Genomic DNA, 18947 nt, shown 5'->3' with positions numbered 1-18947 from the left:
GCGAAAACAAGTACCAATAAGGACAACAGACTGGCAGGACAGAGATGGGGTGAGAGGAAGAGGTTTGTAGAGAATATAGGTAGAGGGACGAGATCCGTAAATATGATGAGTAGGAAGAGAGCAGGCTAACAACCATTAACTAAGAGTGGAGAAAGCTGGAATGGGCTTGATGATGATGATGAACTAGGATATTTTAGTAAAGGGTGAGGGGGTAGGGATAGGAGACGAAGGGGGTGGGGAATGGTAGGAGAGAGAGAGGGGGGGGAGGGAGGGAGCTGGGAGGAGGATGAAAAATACATGTACATGATGCACACACACCGATACATGCGTACATACTGTACAGTAGGTTACACACGCACTCTCTCTCTCTGTATCTGTTTATCTAAAAAACCTCTCTCTCTCTTTCTCTCTCTCTCTCTCTCTCTCTCTCTCTCTCTCTCTCTCTCACCTTGTCTGCCAGTTTGAGTGTGCGTCTTGCCTCCCAGGGGTTTTCAATGAGCGGATCAAGAAGCAGCTGAAAGAAGAACAAGAATAATTAGACAAAAATAAAGTAGAATGAAAGAATATAGCGAAGAAAAAAAAATGAATGGAAACTTTGATGTGAGAAATATTAATTGTGAGAAATGTAAGCTTTGAAGTGGGAAATATTTACTTTGATGTGAGAAATATTAGCTTTGAGAAATATTAACTTTGATGCGAGAAATTTCAGCTTTGATGTGATGCGAGAAATTTCAACTTTGATGCGAAAAATATCAACTTTGATATGAGAAATATTACCATAACTTTGATATGAAAAATATTAACTTTGATGTGAGAAATATTATCTTTGACGTGAGAAATATTAAAAGAGAAGGAATATTACACCGTTGTCGCCCAGCCATACTTTCCCACACCCGGCCTTACCTGTCTAAATCATCCCCATACCTTAACTCTCGTCTTCACACCTGTCCTCCCATTCCTACTCATACTTATTCCCACTTTATTTAACCTACTCATACTTATACCCACTTTATTGAACCTACTCATACTTACTCTCACTTTATTGAACCTACTCATACTTATGCCCACACTATTGAACCTACTCATACTTATGCCCACTTTATTGAACCTGCTCATACTTATGCCCACTTTATTGAACCTACTCATACTTATGTCCACGTTATTTAACCTACACTTACTTATGCCCACTTCTCCAAACCTGTCTACACCTCTTCACGCCTACTCACACTTGTACCTTCTTCACACTATCCTACACTTACGCCCACTTCTCCACACTTCTCCACTTAGTTATATACCCAAATCCACTTCACATGTCTGTACACCCTGGCTCCTTTCTCCACATATCTGGTTCCACTTCTGCACACATCTGTACACTTAGATCCGCTTCTTGTGTGTTGCAGGGACGGTTGAGCTGGGTTTATCAATGCGTGTCGTGCAACATTGAATTCGTAAGCAACTGTGCAATACGTGAAGATTGAAAAGTAGGTTATAAATAATGAAAAGGTTGATGAAGGAAAAGGGAAGAAGATTATAATGCAGGATAGACACTGATAATACAGAACACTGATTTACTGATAATGCTGGATAGACACTGGTTTACTGATAATGTTGGATAGACACTGATTTACTGATAATGTTGGATAGACACTGATTTACTGATAATGTTGGATAGACACTGATTTACTGATAATGCTGGATAGACACTGGTTTACTGATAATGTTGGATAGACACTGATTTACTGATAATGTTGGATAGACACTGATTTACTGATAATGTTGGATAGACACTGATTTACTGATAATGTTGGATAGACACTGATTTACTGATAATGTTGGATAGACACTGATTTACTGATAATGTTGGATAGACACTGATTTACTGATAATGTTGGATAGACACTGATTTACTGATAATGTTGGATTGACACTGATTTACTGATAATGTTGGATTGACACTGATTTACTGATAATGTTGGATAGACACTGATTTACTGATAATGTTGGATAGTCACTGATTTACTGATAATGTTGGATAGACACTGATTTACTGATGATGTTGGATAGACACTGATTTACTGATGATGTTGGATTGACACTGATTTACTGATAATGTTGGATTGACACTGATTTACTGATAATGTTGGATAGACACTGATTTACTGATAATGTTGGATTGACACTGATTTACTGATGATGTTGGATAGACACTGATTTACTGATAATGTTGGATAGACACTGATTTACTGATAATGTTGGATAGACACTGATTTACTGATAATGTTGGATTGACACTGATTTACTGATAATGTTGGATAGACACTGATTTACTGATAATGTTGGATAGACACTGATTTACTGATGATGTTGGATTGACACTGATTTACTGATGATGTTGGATTGACACTGATTTACTGATGATGTTGGATTGACACTGATTTACTGATGATGTTGGATAGACACTGATTTACTGATGATGTTGGATAGACACTGATTTACTGATGATGTTGGATTGACACTGATTTACTGATGATGTTGGATTGACACTGATTTACTGATGATGTTGGATTGACACTGATTTACTGATGATGTTGGATAGACACTGATTTACTGATGATGTTGGATAGACACTGATTTACTGATAATGTTGGATAGACACTGATTTACTGATGATGTTGGATAGACACTGATAATGCTGAGTGGGCCATTCCTGCAACACACGAAACTTCTCCAGCTTAGGTAAGGAGGGCGCAATAGCAGAACCACCCATTACACCCCTCCTACACATGGGCACCTTCAGGATATCTAGCGAGTTTGCGAGTGTAGCGAGGTGTAGCGGTGTCCTGCCCCTGGTTCGCTCTCTCAGCTCCGTCTGCGCCCCCGCCCGGAGTAGCGCTTCCACCACCCCCGCCTCGCCCGACTCCACGGCGTAGTGTAAGGGCGTGCGTTTGTCAATGTCATGGCAATCCACCTGACTCCCTGCGTGGGTGGATAGATGGAAGAATGGTGAGGTGGAAGAGTGAACTGGTGTTAGGTGGGATGGTTGGGTGGGTGGTGGATGGATGTTTAGGTTGGATGGTTGGTTAGATGTTTGGGTAGTTGGTGGATGGATGGTTAGGTGGAAGGGTGGATTGGTGTTAGGTGGGATGGTTGGTTAGATATTTGGGTGGTTGGTGGATGGATGGTTAGGTGGAAGAAGGGATAGATGGACGTTTCATATCCGTCACCCTCATAGTGCAGCCTATAGTATGCTTGCACCCACATCCACATTCTTACACCCACTCCCTTGCCCACACCCTCACCCACACCCACAGTCCACACCTGCCCACTTCCTCTTCCCCATCCACACCCACCTCCTTCCTTTTCCCCTCCCACCTTGCCACGAAAGCACAATCGCCCACTCTCAGTCAATTATCCCTACACACCCACTCATACACTACACACTGTCACATCTTAGCTCACTTAGAAACGTACCCCCACACCCAGATGCTAATACACCCACACCCAAATTCACCCACACTTCTCTCTCATTTACACTCACAGCTACACCCACTGTTCTCACTCGCTTATCCATCATTGTCTAATCATACCACATTCCCCCCAAAATCAGCATCTCGGAATTATACTGGCTCATGGCTCTCTTCGTCATACATCCCTAACCCCTCCCTGCACACACACACACACACACACACACACACACACACACACACACACACACACACACACCACACAATCACTTACATCTACAGTCCCAGTACACCCACACCCACACGTACAGTACACCCACACAGCCCCACTACACACCCCCATACAGTCCCAGTACACCCACACCCCCACACCTACACCCACACCCACCATTCTCAAGCAGGAAGTTGACGGCGGGCAGGTGACCTCTCGCGGCGGCCAGGTGTAGTGGTGTTTGCTGTCTCTTATCTCTCAAATCCACATCCACCACTTCCTCCTCCTCCTCCTCCTCCTCCACCTTTCCCTCCTTCGGTCCTCCTCCACTTTTTTCCTCCTTTCCTTCCTCCCCTTCATTCGTCTTTGCCTCCTCCTCTTCCGCCTTCCCTTCCTTCTTCGGTTCTTCCTCTTCGTTTGTTGGTTCCTCTTCTTTGACGGTCGTGTTAGTTTCTGTATCAGTTACCCCATTTTCTGTCATCCCGTTTTCTTCCTTCGGCTCTTCTACTTCTTTCTCTTCTTCCTTCTGTGCTCCTTCTTCTTCCCCCTCCTCCCCCTCCTCCTTCACCCCCTCCCCTCCCTCCCCTTCCCCCTCCTCCCCCTCCTCCTTCACCCCCTCCCCTCCCTCCCCTTCCCCTCCATCCCCATCCTTCGTCACCCCACCCCCACCCCATTTCTTCCCCAGCAGCTTTGCCAGTGTTGCCACATCGCCATTTGCAGCGGCTGAGTGTAGGGTTGGCTTCTGGAAAATAAAAGAAAAATATACTGTAAGTCATAGTAAATAATAATAATAATAATAATAATAATAATAACAATAATAATAAAATAATAATGAAAATAATATCAGTAATAATAATAATAATAATAATAATAATAATAATAATAATCTCATATTGATCATAGCATTCATCGGTCAGTCAGTCAGTCAGTCACAGTTCTTATACGTAAATCGAAATCGATATTTTAGATGCAGATTTAATATCTTTCTCCTCAACTCAATTTATAGCCAAATAATACAAAAATAAATAGGTAAGTAGTTAAGTGTCATTCGTTAATTAATTCACTGCCAGGTAATAAAGCTGTTAGGGTCTGTTAAAGGGTAATTAGGGAGAGATAATAACCCAGGGAATGGACCAGCAGTAAATGGCAGTGTAATAAGAGTGAAAAAAAAAAGGAATCTTGTGGGAAAGAAAATTGTCGCATGCATAACTAAATCTCGGTTATGGCGTCTGTTTAGTTGTATTTATTATTATTATTATTATTATTTACTCCTTCGTTAACCCTTTCACCATGAGAGGTGGTGGTAGGCGGTGCTGACCGTCTTTGAGTCATTTTATGTAGTGCTGTCTACTTTTTCCTTCACATTCATCATTTGTTTTGTTTGTCTACTACTGTCTACCCTCCTCTTCTATTTCTCTCACTACGACATCCCTACGGCCCTTCCATAGCACTTCTTTGTGACTAGCACCATATTCTAGCGATAATATCTTGCTACAACTCAGCACACAAGATACATGGATGGCAATTTTAGACTAAGCACAAAAGAGGTATAACACTTTCTTCCATATTGCCAGTTCATTTCTGTAGCCTAAAATAGTGAGTTAATCCCGTCTGTGTTAACTTATCAATATCAGTTTCAGAAAGACAGATATCATACAAGGGAACAGTACTGCGCATTGTGCCAAATAAATCGCTAAGGAAGAGGAGGAAAGGAGTGTACGACCCCCCACCCCCAGGTGTTAGCAAATACGTCACAGAAGAAGGACAGTTAGTTAGTGCTAAGAGAGGAAGCAGAAACCAACAAGAAGCCTGAGGGAGATGGGGGAGACCTGTATTTAGAAGGAGATTAAGAAGAAGGCAGAGGCTGGGGTGTGGAGGAGTGGAGAGAGAGAGAGAGACGGGATTTATATAGTTCATTGGTGGTTGATTAGGCTAGAGACGAGTGTTAACCTCTCATGCAAACGGTTTGTGTGTGGATTGAACGAAGATGAGTTACGATAAGGTAGGGTGTGGTTTGATAGGACACTGTTTATTTACAAGAGCATTCAGTGTGCTTAGGGCCCCTGGGTGTACTATGTCAACAAACCCAAGGACAAGGTGGGGCTCCGGTGGTCTTACGAACTTGTCATCAACACCGGCACTCGGATTTTTCTTTGATCTTTTTTCTCCCCCCCCCCTCTCTCTCTCTCTCTCTCTCTCTCTCTCTCTCTCTCTCTCATACGTTCTAATAATGTTGGAATAATGACAAGTTAATGATAAGTTTACATATTTATTTATTATTTTATTCATTTTATTCGTTTTAGTGTGTGTTCATTGTCTCCTGCAGGTGAATAACGTAAAAATTATACCTATGAACTTAGGAGGCTCCCTTGTGCTTTAATCAGACAATTTTTTTTTTTCATATTAGACCTGAATGTAATGCAGTATGTTACATGAAAGTTTAATACAGTAGTTATAAAAGTATTTCTTAGTATACAGTAGACGCTGTTTGCTTACATCCCAGAGAAAGACTATTAACTTGTCATACACAGAAATAAATTGTTAGGGACAGGTGCCTAGGAGACTCCCAGGGCCAGGTGAATACAGTACAGGCCCGGGTCTTCATTTGCCTCAGCCCCAGTAGCGCTGATTGACACAACGTGGCAGTCCGCTACCTTCCCCGGATGTATCAGTGTTACGTGGTAGTGGAATGATGTTAAGCTTCGCCCCCCCCCCTTTTTTTTTTCATCACAAAGGAAAAAAAACAGGCAGGAACCCCGCAGAACTCATCTTTCTAGAGCAAGCTAGACATGACAGAGATGTAAAAAAAGAAAGCTTAGAGCCTGCCAACGTTATCCGTTCTAGAGAAGCTAAAACCAAGTAAAGTCAGGCTCTATCATTCTCTCACTGTCTCAATCATCCAATGCTTTATTCATCCCCCAGGAGTGTAGGGGCCCGGGGCAAGCCGCCCAGCCCAGACATTTACTGTAAGGCGAGAGTAATGAGTCGGCTTCGGTGAATGGCATTATGTTAGCAAGTATGGTTTCGGTTTCCTGGGCTACAAGAAATTGTTTCGTTTCTTATTACGTGTAGTTGCCAGAGGATTGTACTACATCAGCTGAGTGGACGGTGGGCACCCCGGCCACCCGAAACCAAGGGCTACTCTGTGCACCATGTCAGAGGGTTTGAAGCTGTCCCTGTTAGTCTCTTCGCCGCAGTGGAGGAGCTTAAGTATTTTGTTCAGGCCGACACCGGACGATTTTGTTCAGCTGAGAAAAGTTGAACCACATAACAGAGATTTTTAAAGCTGTTCCGATTAACCGATTTTGTTTGAGCTGAAAGAACCCCTGGTCGTGAAAAGGTTAACGTTGACGAAGAACAGCAGCGGGATTAAGTGAGATTTGCTTTAATTTGGGTTTGTTAAGATTCTGGTTATGTTTGTAGAGTGGCCATGTTAGTGTGGAAGGAGACGTTTAGTGGGTGGGGGGGTTGTGGAGTGGGTGGAAGTTTGTGGGGTGGGTGGAAGTTTGTGGGGTGGTGAAGGTTGGTGGGCTTGGGATGTTTGAGTGTCCACGGGGATTATTTTCGTGGGCATGTGAGACTCTCTAACACTTCTTTTGCTCAGTCATCTTTATAATTTCGTATATATTATGTATACAAATTATGCTAATTAAAAAAAGAATGTACATGAAAAAATAAATGTGTATAGATATGGAAAAAAGTCTTGAAATAATAACCCATGAAAATTTTAACCTCCACGCATCTTCTCCTCGCCATTTAGTCTTTAAGGCAAGGTGATACTCTCTTGTATGTTAAGCAGCAAATCACAGCAATAAAGAGGTGGAAAATTGGAGGTGAAAGGAAGGATAGCTGAAGAATGAAGATGAGGGTGTGCCGTTGTTGAAGACTGTGAGGTATTGGAGGGGAAATTCTAATCAGTTACTGTATGTGGTAAGCGAGAGGAGAGTGTGATAGCAAAATTGGGGACTGAGGAGGGACGGAGCAGATTGAGGAGGCGTGCAGGTGGAAAGTGAGGTTGGTAAAGGATGCAGAGAGAGAGAGAGAGAGACAGAGAGAGAGAGTTTCAGGTGTGGGTGGTGTGAGAGAAGAAATGTTGTTGCTGGGAAGGGAATTAGAAATGTTGTTGCAGGGAGAGTGCCTGTGGGGTGGAAGGCCGGTATAAGGGAGAGGATAGTAGGGGATAATATGCGGGTTATCTGCCTCTTGAATATGGTAGAATAGATGTTTGACAGTACTGAGTGAAAGGAGGAAGTCTGTCAGGGTGCGGCCACACTTCAAACATGTGATCGACAGGAGGAAGTGAGGCTCAGGGATCCGTTCATCGTTCAGACTCGGATATTGCAGCAGCTTATACCCGGTGCATCGTTTCATCCTGTCTGTCACATGTTTAGGGCAAGTGTGGCCGTACCCCAACATAATCAGATGGTGTGTATGTTGATCAGTGTAGATTCAGTGAAGGCAGATGCGTTGATTGGACATTTTACACTAAGGCATCTGTCAGAGAAGGCATTAGATGAAGGTAAACAGACAGGCATTATATGGAGCGTGGTAGGAGTATATGGAACGGAGGGCAAATTAAGCTGTCTGAGGTATGTATAGGAACAGAAACAGTCGTGAAAATACGGGATACATAAAGTGTGAGGTTGAACTTGATTTTTGTGCATTATCATTAGCTACTTAGACATGATGTAGTCGTCCGATAATTCTTACCGCATAACCCAATTGAAGCGCCCACCGTCCACTCACTTAATGTAGTTCAACCTTCAGGCGACTTTATACTGACTGGTTCTCTTAGGATTTCAGTGCGAGGGATGGTTGGTGTTTATCTCTCACATAATGCTACTCAGGGGCGAACAGTGCTGGTCATCCTTGTCTTCAATGGTAGGACCGAGTAGCCTAGCCCCGGACCCCTACGCTCTGGAGTAGTTGGATGATAGATACAGTAGAATAGATATTAATTTAGATGTCATCGAATTAGCCCAGTAATTACAGTGTTTTTACTCCCCCTGGCCCAGATTTTCGTCCTTTTTGAGATTATTTCACATAGAGGCAGAAAAAGACAGTACTACAGCTGTACATGCTTTCCTTAGCACTTCTTCGTGATTAGTACCATATTCTAGTGTTTATCCATCGTTACAACACAGCATTCAAGATGGAGAGATGACGATTTTGGGCCAAGTTGAAGTGAAAGGGGGGTAGTTCAGGCCGCTTCAGTTTTATTTAAGATTTTCAAGTCTTTTAGGAAATTTCAAATCCCCTCAGCAACTCCCGGTTCATTTCTGTTCAGGCGACTTCAGCTTTCAGTTCGTCCCACTCACGTCCATGTTGAGATAGTCATTAAAGTACTTTCCGGCGGGATTATGTCAGTTTAGGCTGATAGGTTTATTTGCATCCATTTCCATTATTTACATTACCCTGAATCCATTCTCTCTCTCTCTCTCTCTCTCTCTCTCTCTCTCTCTCTCTCTCTCTCTCTCTCTCTCTCTCAGGTCAGTCAGATTAACTTGGTCGTGTGAGGTGGCATCCAATTAAACCTATAAATCCATATGCAAAACGTCAGCCATATTCTGGTGGTTGTTTTCGATATGTGAATTAAGCATTTCTTATTTATTTCATATATGTGTGTAATTTATTTTATTTGTGTGTTATAAGGGGTGGGGGTAGAAGAGGGTTGAGTGGGGACGATGGACTGAGTTGGTGGTGGGTCGTGGCGAGTGGAAGAGGGGAGGGGGGAGTATACCCGACGAAGGTGAGGGCTGCAGGTTGGTCAAGATTTCTCCGGAATGGGTGGACTATGCAGGCAAGGATGGGGTGAATAGTGAGGCAGTATGGGAGAGTAGACCCTGTGAAGACAGAAACTGTTTGTAGGGCGCTGGTTGAGGCGAGAAAGTATAAGTCACAGTTTTCTAGAATGGGAGTGGTTAGAGAGGAGTGGGCAGGACGGGCTCTGTGAACTGGTGGTGGGTGGGACGGGGATAGTATACCCTGTGAATGTGAGCGTTGTAAGTTGGACAGTATTGGCGTGGTGAAAGTGTAAACTGAAGACGTCGAGGAACAAGTACAGGAAAGCAAGCATGCCTCGCTCTCACGTCTTTTGTGCTTTTGGAACGCAGGTAAAAGAGACTTAAATAACATACAAGAGAAGAAGAATGTGTCATAGGCAACAGAAATCACGAAGAAGTGGTAGTGATCCTCCTCAGCCCACCAGGTTATGTCCCCATGGAGCACTGGGTTTGTTGACATAGTATACTCACGGTTGCGGGTGGGGCGAGATGGCAACTCATTTAATCGCTGTTATCGTCGGGTGTGGAGTTCATGCATGACATCGCCTTAGGGTGGATGTGATCGGTAGGGATGCACCACATTAATACGTTGGGGTGGGGAGGGTGTAGGTGATGGATGGGACTTCATGTATCTTGTCTCCCTACCACTACACTACTACAAGACTACGGTAACTAAGTGTACATGATGACGTAACGTTGGGGTGGGGAGGATGTTGGTGATGGGTGGGACTTCATGTATCTTGTCTCCCTACTACTACACTACAACTAGACAACGGTAACTAAGTGTGATTGGGAGGGATGGCTTTATTAATGACGTCAGTGTAGGGGACGTTGTAGGTGACTGGCTGGGTGTTTTAGTCATTATGTCACTGAACAGATACTCTAACCAACAGGGTACACTAAAGGATTGATGTATGTGGTGGTGGTTTGGAGTGACAGGGTGGGAATCATTCCAGGTTCCTTCCTACAGTTAAGCAACTCTTTGGGGCAGACTTCATTTATTTTTTTATATCACCTGCCAACTAAAATCATTCCTGCAGCAGATTTTATATACTTCATTGGTGTATTTTTAATGGTTGTTGATTCTCGACTTTAGAAAGGCCTAATCCTACTTGTCTCTGAAGCTACTAATCTATATTAAAAGCTAACACTTAGAAATGTGCATCCTTGTTAAAACACTAAGCAGTCCATTAACCCTTTCGCTACCACGGACTTACCTGGGTGTTTAATCCAAGCTGACACCAAACTGTATTCACCTTTTAAAATAATCAGAAATCCTTTACCAGCCGTCAGGCAAAAAATACATAAATAATATAAAAATAAGAATCCTATACTATCTGCCAGGCAACTTGTCTTTTAAGCCCCGCCCCCTCGCCCAACACCTGGAGAGTGGAAAGCCAATGACTTGGCGCTAGGGCTTTAGGAAGTGGGCGGGGCTAACTGACGGCGGGTATAACATTTCAAGGTTAATGAACTCCAATCAGCAAGATCATTCTCTCTGAGTTGAGTAAAATCATTCGATGTTAGCCAGAAGAAGTCGTCGTGATGTAGAGAGGATAAACCCCTTCAGTCCAATGACGTTTTTATACTTTATCCCTGCTACTTTCTAATGAGTTTATTTAAGTTTTGCTTCTGATAGTAAAAAAGAAGAGTTTGTGAAGGCTATATCTAACTCCCCCGGTTCCAAAAAATTCTCTATTGCTAAATAAAATCGTCTGGAGGTAACAAAAATATAGTACAGAAACCCGTCCTAGTAGTGAAAGGGTTGGTGCGTGTTATAGTAGCGCATAATAATAACAATAGTAAAGAGTGGAGCATCACCTTGTACTTCCTGAGGCGGTGCAGCAACATGCCCCGAAACACAGCAGTCATGTCTATCCCTCCTTCTTCAGTCACAGCTTCATCATCCTCACTTTCCTCGTCCGCGAATTCGCCCTCGCCTCCTTGTTGTTGTGAGCCCTCTCTGTCCTCACCTTCGGCTTGGGCTTCTGCCTCGTCCCCACCTGCAGCTCTTGGGGGTTCTGTCACCGCTTCATTCTTGGCTTCTCCTGGTTCTGCTTCATCTTTACCTTCAGCCAGGACCGGTGTCCTACCCTCAGTTTCTCTTATCTCTGCACCTTCAATATCTTGGAGTCCTTTCATACCATCGTGCAAGATTTGTTTGGACTGTATCTTGTTTTCACTCTGGGTTTGATCACCTTTGCTGCATTGTAACTCCTCTGCCTCTGATCGATGTACTTCTGTGAGGTTTTCTGCGTGGGTGTGTTTTATCAAACCTTCCGCGCCGATAGTTTGATGTGAACGTGTTAGGTCAGTTTGTCTTGGTGGTCCTTGATCTGTGCCTTCTGCTCTTCTTAGTGTTATCGTGTCTTCAGTGTCTTCATTTTGCAGTAGTTGTGCCACCCTTTCTCTTATCTTAGTTCGGTCTGATAGTGTCGAATGTTCCATCTCCCCAGTATGTGATTGTGTTAAGTCAGCTTGTCTTGTATCAGTGCTTATGCCTGGATGTGGTCTCATCCTGTCTTCCACACCTCCACCTTCAAGTATTTGTGCCACCCTTTCTCTTATCTTAGCTCGGTCTACTAGTGTCGTGTGTTGCATCCCTCCAGTTTGTTGTGATAGTGCTACGTCTGCCTGATGTGGCATTTCCGTATCGAAGCCTATGTGTGGTCTTATCCTGTCTTCCGTACCTCCAGTCTTCAGTAGTTGTGCCACCCTTTCCCTTATCCTAGCAGCTCGCTCCTCTAGTTCCGCCTTTTCCGCCTCTGCAGCTTGTTGCGTTTCTGGTGTCAATTCCTCATCATCAGATGCGTCTAGGTCTTCCTCACTCATAAGCTCATCTTCGTGTTGAGAGGCCACGTTTTCCAAACTGTCAACCTCCTGTAATGGCGGCAAGTTTATTATCGTGGTTAGTCGAGGGTCTGCCGCGTGCGCACCTTCAAATATCTCTTGTGGATCCACGTTGATGATTTTGGTTTCATGTACCGCTGATTGACTGGCATCTTCCCCATTAATTATTTTGGCTTCCTGTGTTCGTGCCATCTCGTCCGTGTCAGCCTCTTGCGATGGGTCCACGTTTATTATTTTAGCCTCCTGCTCTTCCGCCATATCTGCAACCTCGGCCTCGTTTGTCGGTGCCACATTAATTATCTTGGTCTCCTGCAGCATTGCCATATCCATTCCCTCTTCTTCAGTAGGTGCCACATTTAGTATCTTAGGTTCCTGTTGATTTATCGCATCCTCAACGACCTCCGACTCTTGCAGTGGAACTGTATTTAATATCTTTGCGTCTTCTGTATTCTCGTTGTCAAACCGAGTTGCAGTATTCTCTCTTTGTGATGCCATCTCTTCTGCGCATGCGCCCTCTTGTTCCAGCATCACGTTTAGTATCTTAGTTTCTTGTGATGCTCCCATACCTGAACTTGCCTGACAGGTTACTGGAACATCTTCCTCATCTGTGCTTAACTTTGCATTGCCTTCGACACTTTGATTTGGTAGTTCTGGTTGTTGTTCTGGATGATGAGATACGTTTTGTGTATCTGGTTGCATTGGTGTTGAAGTTTCCCCTGTATGTGGCTGTTCTGGTGTTCTCTCGACATTTTCGTAGAGGTCCTGTTGCGCTGAGGCCTCGGTGCAAGGGGTTGGTATTGATATGGTGACGTCCACCTCACTCACTGTCTCTGCTGGGGCCTCCTCCTGTGGTGCCCTCAGCCTCACCGTCACCACCTCTTCAGGCTCCTCGGGTGGCTTGGGCTCCTCTCTTACGATGTTCACAGTCACTGGGGTGTCAGGTTCCCGCACGATGTTCACGTGGACGGGTCTCTCCCCTCCTGCCATTTCGTTAAAGAGCGATGAAGAGTCAGCTGTGAAATCCTGTCGTCTTGACCGCACCGGATCATTCATGAACTCTGTCTGCAGGGGTTCCTCGGTCTCTTGTAGAAGATCCTTTATTTGGTCTCGCATTCTGGATGATCTCAAGTCTCTCTCAAAGTCGCGATCAAATTCCATGCCCAGATTCCTTCCAAAGCCACGATCTCTTCTGGAGTCCTTGTCTCTGCTAAATTCTGATCGAGAGGCTGAGTCTCTGTCGTCGTGGAAACTCCTGCCAAAGTCTCTCATGACTTCATCTTTAATCCTTGAGGCCAGGTTTCTGATGTCACCTGCCGATGACCTCATCCTTCTGGGTGCTGACAGTTCACTCCTCAGTATATCATCGATGTCACTGCTTAGTATGTCGTCAATAGTGCTCCTTCGTGTTCGAAGCGGGGTGTCGAAATCACTTCGTCTTCTTGAGGTATCATAGCTGCTTCGTGGACTGTCAAAGCTGCTCCGTCGACTGTCAAAGCTGCTCCGTCCACTGTCAAAACTGCTTCTCGGACTGTCAAAGTTGCCCCTCAGCGTACTGCGGAACTCCCTGAGTGGGTCATCCAAGTCCCTCATCCTGGGACTGTCAAATCCACTCCTTCGTGGACTGTCAAAACCACTGTGTCTGCCGAAGTCCCTGGCAAAGTCCCTACCGAGTCTCCCTGCTGAGGACCGCGACGTGCGCAATGAAGAAGGGAAGTCCCGTGAGCGCATGCGGTCCAGCAGCTCCTCCGCATCCCTCATGATGATGTCCTCGAGACTGGCGCCCCACAGGTAATGGCTCTCCTCCTCCTCTTCACTCGGGTACCGCCTTCTCTTTACCTGGTACTGCTGACTGTCCTGCTGGTACTCCTGACTCTGCTGACGCTGTAGGTGCTTCTTGCGTGGCTGCTGATGACTACTTATGTGGCACTGCTGACTTTGATGGTACTGTTGGCTTTCGTGGTACTCCTGACTCTGCTGACGCTGTAAACGCTTATGACCTGGGTGGTGCTGACTGCTAATGTGATACTGCTGACTTTGGTAGTGGTATTGCTGACTTTGCGGACTATTTATGTGGCACTGCTGACTTTGATGGTATTGCTGACTCTCCTGGTGATACTGCTGATTCTGCTGTTGCTTCTGACTTGGCCACTGACTCTCCTGGTTGTGTTGCTGACTCTGCTCTTGCCTTTGCCTCGGATACTGCTGACTTTCCTGATTTCTCTGTTGACTTTCTTGGTGATACTGCTGGCCCTGTTGTTGCTTCTGACTCTCCTTCTGGTGGTGGTAGCTTGGGTATTGCTGACTCCTTTGATGGGACTGCTGACTCTGCTGGTGGTGCTGATTCGGGCACCGCTGACCCTCGGATTGTAGGCTTTCCTGGAAGTACTGCTGACTCTCCTGATAGTACTCCTGACTCTGGTGGTTGGGCTGCTGACTCGGGTGCTGCTGGCTGTTTAAGGGGTACTTCTGACTTTCTTGGTTTTGTTGCTGACTTCGGTACTGGTAACTCTGCTGATAGTAATGCTGACTCTGATTGTAAGACTGCTGACCTGGGCACTGCTGACTCTGCTGATAGTACTGTTGGCTTTGCTGGTGGTACTGCTGACTTTGGTGGTGGGGCTGCTGACTTTGCTGATATTGCTGACTCTGCTGGTGGTACTGCTGACTTTGCTGGTGGTGGTGCTTACCCTGACACGGACACCGTTGATTTTGTAGGTGGGACTGCTGACCTGAGCACTGTTGGCTTTGGTGGTGACTTTGCTGACTTGGGTTCTGCTGACTCTGGTGGTACTGCTGACTCTGGTGGTATTGCTGCTGACTCGGCTGCTGTGGGAGGGTCAACAGATTGGGCTCGAGTCAGTAGAAGGCTCAGTTCAGCAGAAGGAGGTCAGTCGCAATCAGAACAAGGTGTCAGCAATCATTAATCAGCAGTACTTAGTGGTCATTTAGGCAAGCAGTAAGCAGTGATAAGTAGAAACCGCTTATCTCAGCAAGGAATAATCAGCAGTCAGTAGAAAGAAAGTTCAGTTCAGCGAGCAATTATCAGCAGTCGGCAGAGGTAGTTCAGTTCAGCAAGTAATAGTCAGCAGTCAGTAGAAATAGAGCTCAGTTCAACAAGGAGGCCCAACTCAGCAGGCAGTTGTCAGTAATCAGTAGAGATAGTGCTCAGCCCAGCAAGCAGTCATCAGCAGTCAGTAGAAGTGCTGGTGACGACGGCAAGGTATAATCAGTAGCTAAGTCCAGTACAAAAGCTCTCAGTTCAGCGAGTATCAGTAGAGACAGTATTTAGTTAGACATGCGATAAACAGCAGTCAGTAGAGGTAGCTCGTGGTTTAGCAAGCAGTTGGCAGAAGTCAGCAGAACAGCGCACATTAAGCAGGCAACAATCAGTGGAGATAGTGCTCAGTTTAGCAAGCATTGCCGGAAGTTAGGAGGAACTATTAAATTCAGCCAGCAGTAAAAGTAGAAATAGGTAGGTTGGGGCTTAAGATTTTTCTTATATATAACAATTAGCAAGATTAATCATTATTCTCTGCCAGTGCTCTTTAGGATAATCAAGTTTTTGTGTACAGTCGAGGTCAGTAGTTCCTTTACTCGAGCTTATCATAACCTATTATCAAGCCCTTCAACACGATTTTAATTATATACATTAATCAAGCTGCCACCAGATATTTTTTTTTTCAAGTTTGGGAGGATCATCACGAATACATTGGAAAGTAATCCTCGTAGTGAAGGTTTTAATCAAGAGTTTAGTGTGTCGTGTCGCGGATTCGGCAGCCCACACGTGTAAGAGAACTGCTAAATGTGGCTGTACAGAAAGCTGAGAGTGAATTATTTTCCTTTGTGGCTGTGAAAAATGTATCTCTGAGGAAGAGTCGAAACTTTTTATTAATGATTTTTTTGGTTCGGTCGTATAACCATTGGGTAGTACAGTACATATATGAAAGGTTCGTACCGGCAACATTTTCCATTGATTTATTCCTGCTGATATTCATTACAGTTACTGAAGTGGCAGGTGTACCAGAGGCTCAGAGTTTTTTGAATTTAAAATAGCCAGGTTGTTTGTTGTCGGACCGTCTTGGAGAGGGCTATCCCACACCTATATTAACCAAAAAACTAATCACATAAGAGTATTACAACAATCGATACATTTTTGCGGGAAAGCCTACCCGCCTTTCACAGGGCTCACGGCCGAAAAAGGCCTCCCAAAAGGACCCTAAATGAGGGTGCCTCTGGTCATCATACAGGGGAGAAGGGTCCCAGAAAGGCCCCTGTAGCGGTCCTGGTGGTTCTGGGGAGCTGCAAAGGGCTGATTCCTGTTACGTCCGTCAGTAGGTCAGTAACCCAGTGATTAAGGTGTTTCTAGCCGGCCACCACTACTAGGGTCAGGCAGTAACATTTTTCAGATGAGTGATTCGGTAACACTTTTTTTTTTTTTTTTTTTTTTTTTTTTTTTTTTTTTACTGAATCAAGAATTCGTGGAATCTTGAAAGACCTGAATCAAGCATACTCTGTTTTTTTAATGGGTATTCAAACAGGCGAGTAGAATAAAGATTCACAACACCATACAGCCAAAACCAGTAGATCCTTAAAAGCTCGTAATGGCTGGTAAAATGCAAGTCTACGAAAGGTTTGTGCTTCTTTTCCGTAAAACGTCCGTTGAGAGCCGTGCTTCTCATGACGGGGTTGTGTATAGAGCTTCAGGCATTTAGCCAGGTCGTATAAAGGAAACTTTTTTGTCTCCGTCAGCCACCTCCCGCTGAGAGTGGAGGAGATACCTGCCCAAAGTGCCATCCTGGACATCTTCACCTGCCAGCGGACCATATGCACACGATGTCACCCCATGTCAACTCTCCTTTAGGCCACCTACAACCCTCCTCCCCATTGCATTATCTGCCTGTAGTGCCGCCTCAAATCCCTACCCCATCCAGAAACAATACGCCGACTCTTACCTCATCTTCGTTAACCTCCTCGTCATCAAACTCGCCCACGGTCTCACCAGATGTGTGTTTATCCTTCAAGGTGCCATTTCGTCATCAGAGACATCCAGGGAGCAGCTAGGGGCCCTCTGATCTATGGTAGAGGCCACTTTAAGGCTCCTGGTACTAGTCAGAATCGAGGTCAGGTGAACAGAGATTATATTGAACTGGCCCCTCTCTCATTCTACCTGCTGACCAGAGGGGCCATTTGGGGGTTGGTATTGCATTTTTGTGATTATAGTTTTCCATTTTTTTCTTCTTAACATCTCGCCCGCCTGTGCATCTTAGGTTCCTTTTAACACTGTAATGATTGTGAAGACCTTATCTGCAACTTCCTGTAAATGACTGTATGGTAGCAATATATTATTATCCATGAAAACGTATGATGGATGAAAATCTGCGCAAGGAAAAAGTTAAATCGGATACTGCTTTACTTGCATGGAAAAAGTATGTTATAACTGTGATTGTAGTTTCGTTATAACCAAAGAAGTTTAAGCTAAATATTTAAGTGAAACGGTATGAAAAATTCTTCATTCACCACGCAACAGTGTGTCATATGAAACTCTTCCTTTATCCAGAATTCCAGCTCAGAGCATAGCCACCGACGTTAGCAGGGCAAAGTATGATTTAAGGAAGGAATTTCGCGTCGTCCAGTTGGCTGTCGCGTTTCGGCTGTCTTGGCCAGTCAGTTTGAAGGTACAAAGAAGGGAGCGTGACCTGTTGTAATGCCATATTGGACGACTTGTGGGTATTTATATTTAACGTAACACAAAGCGATTACATTCTTTTAGCAGGGAGTCATCTATACCCTTTTTACTCCAACTTGGCTTAAAATTGCCACCTCTCCATCCTGAATGCTGAATTGTAGCGATGGATTAACACTAAAATATGATGCTAGTCACGAGGAAATGTTGTGGGAAGGATGTAGTCACAGTATTTTCGTGTTCTGCCACTGAGCTCCGTGAAACAACTCACAAAAGGACAAAAAATAGTTGGGCCAAGTTAAAGTAAAAGAAGTATAGTTTTCAATATGTTTCTGGATTATAATTATTTCCTTAACGATCATTGTGTTCAGTTCGTGTTAACTGCAGTGGTTGGGGGTAGTTAGGGTTGGTTGTTAAGTTAGGTTTTATTTCTATGCGCATAAAGGGAGATACTCTGAGTAGGTGTTAGTGGACTGTGAGCAGATGTGATATGCAGGTGTGTTGTAGTAAGTCCGAGAGAGAGAGAGAGAGAGAGGAGGGGGGAGAAGTAACCGGTCTAGCGATGGTGAGGTGAATGAAAAAATAAGGAGAGAGAAAACAATAACCATTATATGACCCATCACTATGGTAAATAAACAGATAAACAAACAAATAAATAAATAAGCAACCTAGTCCAGTCCTCTGAGATACCCTTCATCTAAGCAACAGTAAAATCGAACCCGGGACCTTTGCCTGTGAGTCCCGCTTCTACCCAGCACCCGTGAATTAGGCTTAGGAATAAATAGTACCGTAATATGTATTTGAACCCGTATTCTTGTAAGTTATGGAAGCTCCCTAACACCTCTTCTGTAGCGATTTATTTTGGGATATGGGTGATTAATATATCTTTGCACGTTATTTATGCAGTGTATGGCGATGTTAGAATGATTTATGTAACAGAAGGACAGTAAGGAGTA

The 18947-nt window shown here is 44.4% G+C and overlaps 1 protein-coding gene across 1 annotated transcript in view; it reads right to left on the bottom strand.

Moving 5' to 3' along the window:
* LOC145404135 (uncharacterized) overlaps nucleotides 1-18947 on the bottom strand; it is a 47210-nt gene that overhangs the window by 12660 nt on the left and 15603 nt on the right. Inside the window, exons 3-7 of the mRNA XM_080275762.1 lie at nucleotides 11280-15134; nucleotides 4339-4417; nucleotides 3853-3951; nucleotides 2792-2976; nucleotides 449-514 (exon numbers count right to left, since the gene is read on the bottom strand). Coding sequence (XP_080131888.1) covers nucleotides 449-514; nucleotides 2792-2976; nucleotides 3853-3951; nucleotides 4339-4417; nucleotides 11280-15134 — 4284 coding nt within the window. The remainder of the gene's footprint in view (nucleotides 1-448; nucleotides 515-2791; nucleotides 2977-3852; nucleotides 3952-4338; nucleotides 4418-11279; nucleotides 15135-18947) is intronic.

Source organism: Coenobita brevimanus, chromosome 62 (assembly GCF_032717465.1).
Source record: "Coenobita brevimanus isolate Jiangsu-jjx chromosome 62, ASM3271746v2, whole genome shotgun sequence".
Lineage (NCBI taxonomy): Eukaryota > Metazoa > Arthropoda > Malacostraca > Decapoda > Coenobitidae > Coenobita > Coenobita brevimanus.
Note: the sequence above shows the minus strand (reverse complement) of the source record. Positions and strands in the feature narration are given on the sequence as shown.